This window comes from Bufo gargarizans, chromosome 2 (assembly GCF_014858855.1).
Source record: "Bufo gargarizans isolate SCDJY-AF-19 chromosome 2, ASM1485885v1, whole genome shotgun sequence".
NCBI classification, from domain to species: domain Eukaryota; kingdom Metazoa; phylum Chordata; class Amphibia; order Anura; family Bufonidae; genus Bufo; species Bufo gargarizans.
In genome coordinates, this window is record NC_058081.1 from 719,735,478 (window position 1) to 719,747,659 (window position 12,182).

The 12,182-nt window shown below is 41.4% G+C and overlaps 1 protein-coding gene across 1 annotated transcript in view; it reads left to right on the forward strand.

The window, feature by feature from the left end:
• The window catches only part of LOC122927111 (phospholipase A2 inhibitor and Ly6/PLAUR domain-containing protein-like), a 41,564-nt gene extending 32,779 nt beyond the window's left edge, over nt 1-8,785 (forward strand). The window contains exon 7 of the mRNA XM_044278692.1: nt 8,395-8,785. Coding sequence (XP_044134627.1) covers nt 8,395-8,618 — 224 coding nt within the window. The 3' untranslated portion in view covers nt 8,619-8,785. The remainder of the gene's footprint in view (nt 1-8,394) is intronic.
• The last annotated feature ends 3,397 nt before the right edge of the window (nt 8,786-12,182 follow it).

Below are 12,182 nucleotides of genomic sequence, written 5' to 3' on the forward strand. Positions count from 1 at the left end.
CATTCCGTTCAGTATGCATCAGGATGTTTTCAGTTTAGTCCTTTCACGGTATTTGGACAGAGAAAAAAACGCAGCATGTTGTATTTTTCTCTCCATCTAAAATAACGGAAACACTTGCCGGAATGCCGGCATTAATTATTAAGGCCTGATCTGGCTTTGAAAATTGCCGCATTAACGGATCCGTTCTTTCAGTCTGCACATGCGCAGACCTTTAAAAATGTGAAAATAATAAATACCGGATCCTTTTTCTCGGATGACACCGAGGTACTTCAATACATTTGTCAAACGGATCCGCATCCGGATCTGGATGCAAATGTAATCCGTTTTCAAACGTTTTTCCGGATCCGGCGGGCAGTTCTGGCGACGGAACTGCCTGCCGGAATCCTTCAACGCAAGTGTGAAAGTACCCTAATAAAGGAGATTCCAACCTATTTCCACAAATCAATAGCTAAGGCTACTTTCACACTAGCGTTGTTTGAATCCGGCGTTCAATTCCGACACCGGAACTGCCCGCCGGATCCGGAAAAACGTGTGAAAACTGATTACATTTGAATCCTGATCAGGCTTTCGATCACAATGGAAAAATGCATTGGAAAAAACGGATCCGCCATTTATGGACTTTAACTTTTTTTTCCTATTTTTCAGGTTTAACATGCAAAAGCCGGATCCGTTTTGACTGAACACACAGTGCCGGATCCGGCGTTAATGCAAGTCAATGGGAAAAAGTCGTTCAGTCAAAGTGTTCAGGATTTTTGGCCGGAGGTAAAAATACAACATGCTACGTTTTTCTGAAAAGCCTGATCAGTCAAAAAGACTGAACAGTAGACATCCTGATGCATCCTGAGGGACGGACTCTCCATTCAGAATGCATTAGGATAAAACTGATCAGACCTTTTCCGGATTTGAGCCCCTAGGACGGAACTCAGCGCCGGAAAAGAAAAACGCTAGTGTGAAAGTACCCTAAAAACAAGAGCTCATTATCTGCGCTGAGTTGAAGACAAAAGGAAACAAGTATATACAAAATAAATAGATTTATTTATACCAATTCAGTGCAAAAGAAAATATAATACAATATAAAATTGGTGACAATTAAATGATAATGGTCAATTATATGCAATCAATTGGAAAATAGGGTAACTTATAGAATATAGATATAACCAATAATTGAACTGGTATTTTAGTAATAACAGGAAACAAAGAAAACTCTAAATTGACGTCTGATTTCTCCCAGCCAACAGGTGTTCATAATCCAAAATAAGGTTAGGCTTTCATCATTTCCATTTCATATATCTATTGAACCATATCATAGACTAGAACTTAAATCAGTTCTCTAGAGAAGAGCAGTATTTGTGGAAGCAGGTATATCGCAACCCTCAATCAGTATTTTATAAAAGCAGGTATATATCAAACCCCACAATCAGTATTTTGTGGAAGCAGGTATGTCGCACCCCTCAATCAGTATTTTGTTGAAGCAGGTATATCAAAGCCCACAATTAATATTTTGTGGAAGCAGGTATGTCACACCCCTCAATCAGTATTTTGTTGAAGCAGGTATATCAAACCCTACAATTAGTATTTTGTGGAAGCAGGTATATCACACCCCTCAATTATTATTTTTTGCCACAACAGTTAAATCACACCACCCTGTTTATTTGGTGCAACAGGTATATTGCAGTTCTCAAGCAGTATTTTGTGGAAGCAGGTATATCACACCCCTCAATCAGTTTTTTGGGGGGGCAACAGGTATATCACACCCTACATTGGCAAAAGACAGAATATATAGTCGGGGGGGGGGGTGTCCATGTGCTGAAACATCTCAATTGGCTGTCCTGTCCCGCCTGATGGATGTGTCATGGGTCAAAGTTCGGCGCAATGCAAAAGAATATGGTGCATGTGAACCTCGCCATATGTTCGCATGTTCGGCGAATCGAGAACACGCAAAGTTCGCCGCAAAACGACCGCCGGGCAACCCGCAAATCCATCTCCATCATTAAGGATTTTGTGGAAGGAGGTCTATCAAACCCTCAATCAGTATTTTGTGGAAGCAGGTATATCACAGCCCTCAATCAGTATTTTGTAGAAGCAGGTATATTGCAGCCCTTAATCAGTATTTTGTGGAAGCAGGTATATCGCAGCCCTCAATCAGTATTTTGTGGAAGCAGGTATATCACAGCCCTCAATCAGTATTTTGTAGAAGCAGGTATATTGCAGCCCTTAATCAGTATTTTGTGGAAGCAGGTATATTGCAGGCCTCAATCAATATTTTGTGGAAGCAGGTATATCAGTGTTTGTTCCCCATATTCAATCACTTACACGCTCTTGTCGTCTGCACCTCAAGAATATCGCCAGAATCCGCCCTTTTCTTACGGTGGAAACAGCAAATACTCTTGTTGCCTTGATTCATTCTCGTCTTGACTACTGCAATGCATTACTAATCAGTCTCCCTCTCACTAAACTCTCCCCCTTCAGTCTGTCCTAAATGTTGCAGCCAGGCTTATCTATCCATCCAACCGCTACACTGATGCTACTAGTCTGTGCCAGTCACTTCACTGGTTGCCCATCCACCACAGAATACAGTTCAAACTTCTCAGCCTCCCCCACAAAGCTGTCCACAGTGCTGCACCTCCATACATCTCCTCCCTCATGTCCATCTACCACCCTACTCTTGCTCTCCGTTTTGTTAGCGACCTAAGATTAATAACCTCCATAATTCGTACCTCTCACTCCTGTCTTCAAGACTTTTCTCGAGCTGCACCTACTCTCTGGAATACTCTGCCCCGGAATACTAGGTCAATCCACAACTTCTCCACCTTCAAACATGCCTTAAAAACACATTTTCAGGCAGGCTTATCAAGCTACCTAAACTGACTATTCCCCGACTAAACCTCTCCCCCCACCAACTCCTCTGGCCTGATCTCGATCCTCTAGTAGTCCCAAACCCGAAGCAGATCGTCCGGCCCCACTCCTGTCAGTTCAATAATGGCTCAAATCCTACTTATCACAATCAACTACCTTATGTATCACCCCCAATTCCTCATAGATTGTAAGCTCTTGCAAGCAGGGCCCTGACTCTTAGTGTTTCAGTTGCATATTAGCCAATTAGTGTTGTTTCGTACATGAAACATATGAATTTGTAAAGTGCTGCAGAATATGGTAGCGCTATATAAATAAATTTTATTATTAATATTATTATTATATCAAACCTCTTAAATCAGTATTTTATGGAGCAGGTATATCATACCCCTTAATCAGTATTTTGTGGAAGCACGTATATCACAGCCCTCTATCAGTATTTTGTGGAAGCAGGCATATTGTAGGCCTCAATCAGTATTTTGTGGAAGCAGGTATATACACATCATCTGTAAAGACAGTATGTTCGTACGTACTGTCAGTCATTGTGCTTCTAATGCTATATAACTAAGGATTAGGGCAGTGCTAAAGGCCGCCTATTTGGGCTGGTGACATCACAGTGATAATCCAGCAGTCCGACTGCCCCCCGGAACAATGCCAGAAGATGCCAGTAGCACATAGGTTAGGAAATGACAAGCTCAGAGTCTTGTCTACAAATGCTCGCAGTTTAGGAAATAAGATCAATGAAGTTGAGTCTATAATGGCATCTGAGAATATAGATTTAGTGGCTGTTACTGAGACATGGTTCAATGAGAGTAATGACTGGGATATAACAATACCAGGGTTCTCGCTATATAGGAAAGACAGAGAATGCAAAAAAGGGGGAGAGGTGGCCCTGTATGTGAAAGATAGCATAAAATCTAATTACATAGAAGTTAGCAAGACCAATTTAGGGTTTGCAGCTTGATAATCATAAGGTAACTCGTGTAGGTGTGATATATAGACCACCTAGCCAAGTCAAAGAATTAGATGATCTGCTAGTTGAGGAAATAGCTAAAATGAAATTGAAAAGGGAAGTTATCATTATGGAAGACTTTTATCTTCCTGATGTAAACTGGAAAACCAAAATAGCTAGTTCTGCCAGGAGTAAAGATATTCTAAATTCCCTACTGGAAGGGAGTAGTTGAGGAGCCAACCCGGAAGGAGGCTATTTTAGATTTAGTATTCACCAATGGGAATTAGGTATCTGATATTACTGTAGGGGAAAGCTTGGGATCTAGTGATCACCAGTCAGTGTGGTTTACTATAAGTACAGTGACTGAGTCACACCACACAAAATCAAAAGTTTTAGATTTTAGAAAAACTGACTTTTCTAAAATTAGATTAGTGGTATACGAGTCCCTATCAGACTGGAACAGTTTCAATGGAGTCCAGGAGAAATGGGACTACTTAAAAGTGGCACTATTGAAGGCAACAGATAATTGCATTAGGCTTGTCAGTAAAAGCAAGAAAAGGAAGATACCACTGTGGTACTCAGCAGAAGTGGCCAAAATCATTAAAAACAAAAAGATAGCATTTAGTAATTATTAAAAAAAACAGGGATGACAGGGAAATTTATAAGATTAGGCAGAGCGAGGCCGAAAAAGTTATAAGAGTTTCTAAAGCACAGGCAGAAGAGAAATTAGCTCAGTCAGTGAAAAAAGACAATAAGGCATTCTTCAGATACATAAATGAAAAAAGGAAACTAAAACTAGTGTTGATCACAAATATTTGAATTTCGCATTTTTATCGCGAATATAGGTACTTCGAAAATTCGCGAATATTTTTTTTTTTAATCAGTACACATGATCCCTCCCTGCTTCTAGCTTGTGGGCCAATAAGAAGGCTGCAATATACTTGACTTTAGGAGTAGTAGTGTTTGCAAATTTTGCTCTATATTTGTTTTTTCGAATATTCGCTATATTGCTATATATTCTTGTTTTAGAATATTACGAATATTTGAAAAAACTAAGTTATAGCAATTTAGCGAATATTAGAAAAAACGAATATAGAGCAATTTAGCTAATATAGTGCTATAATCTTTTCTTTTTTTATAGTTGTAATTTTTTTCCAATCTGAACTTCAGATGAGAAAAAAATTACAACTATTAGAGAAAGAAGATTATAGCATTCCATTGCTCTATATTCGGGTTTTTTTTATATTCGTTATATAGCTATATATTCTTGTTTTAGAATATTACAAATATTCGAAAAAACTAATAGCAATATAGCGAATAGTCGAAAAAATACGAATATAGAGCAATTTAGCTAATGTAGTGCTATAATCTTCTTTGTCTAATAGTTGTAATTTTTTTCTCATCTGAAGTTCAGATTGGAACAAAATTACAACTATAAAAAAATAAGATTATAGCACTATATTAGCTAAATTTCTCTATATTCGTTTTTTTTCTAATATTCGCTATATATTCTTGTTTTAGAATATTACGAATATTCGAAAAAACTAAGTTATAGCAATATAGCGAATATTCTAAAAAAATCGAATATAGAGCAATTTAGCTAATATAGTGCTATAATCTTCTTTGTCTAATAGTTGCAAGTTGAAAAATTTGCAATAAAAATTTGAATCCGAGAATTTGAATTACGAAAATTTGCATATTACACAATCATTACCTTGCCGATTCTAAAAACTATTCGCGAAATATCGCGAATTCGAATATGACTCCTGCCGCTCATCACTAACTAAAACAAGGAATTACCAAATTAAAAACAAAAGAAGGAAGGTATATGGAAGAAGACAAAGGCCCCTTTCACACGGGCGAGTTTTCCGTGCGGGTGCCATCCGTGCGGCGAACGTATGGCACCCGCACTAAATCCTGACCCATTCATTTCTATGGGGCTGTGCACATGAGCGTTGTTTTTAACGCATTACTTGTGCGTTCAGTGGAAATCGCAGCATGCTCTATATTTTCCGATTTTGACGTGACGCAGGCCCCATAGAAGTGAATGGGGTGCGTGAAAATCGGATGGCATCCGCAAGCAAGTACGGATGCGGTGCGATTTGCACGCACGGTTGCTAGGAGACGATCGGGATGGAGACCCGATCATTATTATTTTCCCTTATAACATGGTTATAAGGGAAAATAATAGCATTCTGAATACAGAATGCATAGTAAAACAGCGCTAGAGGGGTTAAAAAAATAAAAAATAATTTAACTCACCTTAGTCCACTTGATCGCGAAGCCGGCATCTCCTTGTGTCTCCTCTGCTGAACAGGACCTGGGGTGAGCTGCTGCATTAAATAGAGGTTAAGGACCTGTGATGACGTCACTCCGGTCATCACATGGTCTTTTACCATGGTGAATCACCATGGTAAAAGATCATGTGACGTACCATGTGATGACCGGAGTGACGCCATCACAGGTCCTTAACCTGTATTTAATGCAGCAGCTCACCCCAGGTCCTGTTCATCAGCAGCGGAGACACAAGGAGATGCCAGCTTCGCGAGCAAGTGGACTAAGGTGAGTTAAATTATTATTATTTTTTTTTAACCCCTCCAGCGCTGTTTTACTATGTATTCTGTATTCAGAATGCTATTATTTTCCCTTATAACCATGTTATAAGGGAAAATAATACAATCTTCAGAACATCAATCCCAAGCCCGAACTTCTGGGTTTGGGTACCAAACATGCGCGATTTTTCTCACGCGAGTGCAACGCATGACAATGCTTTGCACTCGCGCGGGAAAATCGCGCATTTTCCCGCAACGCACACGGCTCTTATCCGGGCAAAAAAACTGACGCCCGTGTGAAAGAGGCCAAAGAACTAACTGACTGCCTCAATGAATACTTCTGTTCAGTTTTACAAAGGAAAATGAAGGAAAAGGACCTCAGTTAGGAAGACTAATTAATCTTTTGATGCATGTGTCTTTACATAGGAAGAGGTTCCAAGTCAGCTGTCTAAAATTAATATAAATAAGTCACAGGGGCCTGATGGGATACACACAAAGCTATTAAAAGAGCTCAGCGGTGAACTAGCAAAACCATTAACAGATTTATTTAACCAATCACTGGTAACAGGAGTCGTCCCAGAAGATTGGAAATTAGCAAATGTTGTGTCCATTCACAAGAAAGGTAGTAGGGAGGAATCGGGCAACTATAGGCCAGTGAGTCTGACATCAATAGTGGGGAAATTAAGGAGAGGATTGTGGAACATCTAAAATCCCATGGATTGAAAGATGAAAAACAGCATGGGTTTACTTCAGGGAGATCATGTCAAACTAATCTTATAGATTTTTTTGATTGGGTGACTAAAATAATAGATGGCGGAGGTGCAGTAGACATCGCTTATCTAGACTTTAGTAAGGCTTTTGATACTGTCCCACATAGAAGGCTTATCAATAAAGTGCAGTCTTTGGAGTTGGACTCCCATATTGTTGAATGGATTAGGCAGTGGCTGAGGGACAGACAACAGAGGGTTGTAGTCAATGGAGTATATTCAGACCAAGGTCTTGTTACCAGTGGGGTACCTCAGGGATCTGTTCTGGGACCCATATTGTTTAATATCTTAATCAGTGAAATTGCAGAAGGCCTGGATGGTAAGGTGTGTCTTTTTGCTGATGACACAAAGATTTGTAACAGGGTTGATGTTCCTGGAGGGTATATCTCCAGAAGGATATTGATACTTTGGAGAGAGCTCAGAGAAGAGCTACTAAACTGGTACATGGATTGCAGGATAAAACTTACCAGGAAAGATTAAAGGACCTTAACATGTATAGCTTGGAAGAAAGACGAGACAGAGGGATATGATAGAAACTGCTAAACACATAAAGGGAATCAACAAGGTAAAAGAGGAGAAGAAAAACTGCTACAAGAGGACATCGTTTTAAATTAGAGGGGCAAAGATTTAAAAGTAATATCAGGAAGTATTACTTTACTGAGAGAGTAGTGGATGCATGGAATAGCCTTCCTACAGAGGTGGTAGCTGCAAATACAGTGGAGGAGTTTAAGCATGCATGGGATAGGCATAAGGCCATGCTTCATATTAGATAGGGCTAGGAGCTATTCATAGTATTCAGTATATTGGGCAGACTAGATGGGCCAAATGGTTCTTATCTGCCGACACATTCTATGTTTCTATGTCTAACTACCACGCTGACAAAAACTATAGAAAGACCAATATTACCTCCATACAGTGGTTAATACCAGCTCCACACAGGTGCTCTGCAAACCATATAAGTAATTACAGTATAGCTAAATCCAGTGACTCAAAGGTGGTTGTTTCTGATTCGAGTCATTCACTTTCCCTTTTCTTCTCCATCTGACCCAGGCTGCCACAATGGCTTCTCCAGAATATGACTCATTTCTGCACAGTTTGTTGTCCAGATATCTTAAGGACCAAAATGATTCAGTAAAACAGACATGTCAGGAGCGACAACAGGTCATTTTTTAAATTAAAATGGGCTTGAATCTTAAGGAGATATTACTAACAACATATTTGCTGTGCAGTTACAATACAATATATCGATCTTTACATTTTATGTTCACAGGGTCCATCAACGTGACTAAGATTAATCGTGGCTGCGCCTCCGAAGGCCTTTGCTATCAAAAGAATCAGACTTCAAAGGATGGCGAGGTGTATACAGAAAAAACATATTCCTGCTCCCAGGGGACACGCTCTAGTGAAGCCTCATACACATCATCTGTAAAGACAGTATGTTCGTCCGAACTGTCAGTCATTGTGCTTCTAATGCTGTATAACTTGTGCTTCTAATGCTGTATAACTAAGGATGAGCGAACCTGTGGAAGTTCGGGTTCGGCCGAACTTCACGTCAAAGTTCGGGTTCGGGATGCAAACTTTCCCCCGACCCTCAACCCCCTTGAAGTTAACGGGGACCCGGACTTCACTTTATTATTTTTCGTTATAATATGTTTATATTAGAAAATAATAGCATTCTTAAGACAGAATGCAAAACAATATGGCCATTTAGGGGTTAAAAAAATTCACCTCATCCACATGATCGCGCTGCAGCAGCTTCTTCTGTCTTTATTCAGCAGGACCTGGGATATGCGTGATGACGTCACCACGTGGGAGAGCATGGTGACGTCATCGCCCACATCGCAGGTCCTTTGGCAGGTCCTGCTGAATAAAGACAGAAGAGACTGCTGCAGCGCGATCATGTGGATGAGGTGAGTTTTTTTAACCCCTAAATGGCCATATTGTTTTGCATTCTGTCTTAAGAATGCTATTATTTTCTAATATAATCATGTTATGACGGAAAGTAATAAAATCACCTGAACACCGAACCAGTCTAGGTGTGGGTACCTGAACTCGCAAAGTTCAGTACGAACCCGAACTTTGCAGTTTGGGTTCGCTCATCCCTATATATAACGTTTGCAAATTTGAAGATTGGAGGGGTCTTGGGGATAATATAATCAGAGAGAGGCTACAAAGGACAAATCTCTCTCTGGAGGACCCGGCACATCCACACATTAGATAGGCAGTATGGTGGTGGATTTGAACACTTGCTGCCAGAGTTCCCCACAGATTAGGCCTCTTTCACACTTGCGTTGTCCGGATCCGGCGTGTACTCCACTTGCCGGAATTACGCGCCGGATCCAGAAAAACGCAAGTGAACTGAAAGCATTTGAAGACGGATCCGTCTTCAAAATGCTTTCAGTGTTACTATGGCAGCCAGGACGCTATTAAAGTCCTGGTTGCCATAGTAGGAGCGGGGGAGCGGTATACTTACAGTCCGCGCGGCTCCCGGGGCGCTCCAGAGTGACGTCAGAGCGCCCCATGCGCATGGATGACGTGCCATGCGATCACGTCATCCATGCGCGTGGGGCACCCTGACGTCACTCTGGAGCGCCCCGGGAGCCGCACGGACGGTTAGTATACCGCTCCCCCGCTCCCCGCTACACTTTACCATGGCTGCCAGGACTTTAGCGTCCCGGCAGCCATGGTAACCATTGAGAAAAAGCTAAACGTCGGATCCGGCAATGCGCCAAAACGACGTTTAGCTTAAGGCCGGATCCGATTAATGCCTTTCAATGGGCATTCATTCCGGATCCGGCCTTGCGGCAAGTGTTCAGGATTTTTGGCCGGAGCAAAAAGCGCAGCATGCTGCGGTATTTTCTCCGGCCAAAAAACGTTCCGGTCCGGAACTGAAGACATCCTGATGCATCCTGAACGGATTTCACTCCATTCAGAATGCATTAGGATAAAACTGATCAGGATTCTTCCGGCATAGAGCCCCGACGACGGAACTCTATGCCGGAAGACAAGAACGCAGGTGTGAAAGAGCCCTTACAGATAATATGAAATAATTATATAAAAGCCAAACTACTATTAGAACATAAAACTGCATTGATGGAAATAAAGCTACATAATTAAAGGTGGAATTACAAACTCAATTTACAAATTGTTTCATTTCTAAACGTTTCATTTATAAAACACATGAAGAATTGATTTGGGGAAGTTGGAGAAGGCTCCGTATGGAATACATCTTAGATCTTGAATGGGCCTGAGCTGCAATACCAGACACAAGCTACGGACAAAGGTGGGGTTGTTTCTGGCCCTAAACAAAGGTAGAAACATGTTCTAACTTCATACAAGGCATGTGAAGCCACTCTTCCTCTCCAGCCAACATTTTACAGTTTATAGACAGAAATTTAAAGGGTTTTCCAGGATTTTGTTACTGATGACCAGTACTCAGGATAGGTCATCAGTAGTAATGAGCGAATCGAAGTTGACGAAGTGGAATTCGATCCGAATTTCAGGAAAAATTCAATTCATCACTAATCCGAATTTAATTTGAGGGTATTTACATCCAAATCAGGTGAACGGTGCAGGAATTACAACAGTTTGCACATGTGCCTCCTACTTGTTAAGGGACCAAAAGTAATGGGACGATTGTCTTCTGGGCTGTTCCATGGCCAGGTGTGTGTTATTCCCTCATTATCCCAATTACAATGAGCAGATAAAAGGTCCGGAGGTCATTTCCAGTCTGCTATTTGCATAAATGCTGGCCATGTGATCCAGCATTTATTCATGCATGGTCACATGGTGGCCAATGGCAGCCATGCCAATACTAGGCATGACTGTGAAGGCTTTCAAATGCCCACAGCTTAAAAGCTTGTTGATTGGCTGTGCTGCAGCCTTTCAACAAGCTTTATTTAAAGTATGAACAACGGACACAGACTTTGATGACGCCGGATAACCTTCTTGCCCAACGGCTGACCACCGTCGGGACTGCAAGCCAGCCAACTATTGCCATAAAAACTGGTGGATTCGGAAGCCTTTAGAAAATTTGTGGCCATTGGCACACCGGAATGGAATGTCCCCAGAAGGAAATATTTCTCCCAGAAGGACCTGCATCATCCCCTGAAGACGCTGGGTGTCCAGCGAAACATGTCGGGATGCAGGGTGTGTGTGCTTTTAGATTCAGTGGTAGGCAGGCAGGGAGCACCGTAATAGTAGAACACAAGGGTACATATAGACTGTCAGCCGGAGCGCTCTGAGGCTGAAGTCACTGTAGACCACCAGAATTTAGAATACTGCTGTGAAAAAACATAAACATCAGCAGCAGCTCAGAGTTTGAGAGGGAGCCAGCCTGAAAACCACTGAGAGTTTTAGTTTGTCATAGCAATTAGCTTGTAAAGTGTGAGAATCTGTTTTTAAGTAAATAAATAAATAAAAGTGAAGTCTTAATAAAACAGCATATGAAAAAGAGGTAATCAGGTCAGGAACAGTGGAGGTCAAGAGAAGGACTAGAAGACCAAGAACATTTTCAGAGACAGCTGCTGGTAGGATTGCTAGAAAGGCAAATCAGAACCCCCGCTTGACTGCAAAAGACCTTCAGGAAGATTTAGCAGACTCTGGAGATGTAGTACTTTGTTCTACTGTTCAGCGACGCCTCTATTGTGTCCTCACCACAAAATTCAGTGTCAGAAGTTCTCAACAAGCCTGAAGTTTTGGAAACAAGTCCGATGAACTGATGAGGACTCTCTGGCCTCTGAGCATGTTTAGGGGAAAAAAGGCACAAAATTTCATGAAAAGAGCACCTCCTCTCCAACCATTGACTATGGAGGTGGATTCATCGTGCTTTGGGGCAGCCAATGGCATGGGGAACTGTCTTCTTCAGATGCATAGTCCTGCCACCTCCTTGTGTCTGTACCTCCTAGCGCAGCAGTACCTGCACGAGGACACAGTGGATGTCCGCGCCTGAGACACTCCGCGCTGCGCCCACTTTTATCTTATTTTATATTCAATAAATGGTAATATTGTCAGTGCAGCGCCTCAATCCCACTTTTTATTTTGTCCTGAAAGGGAAAC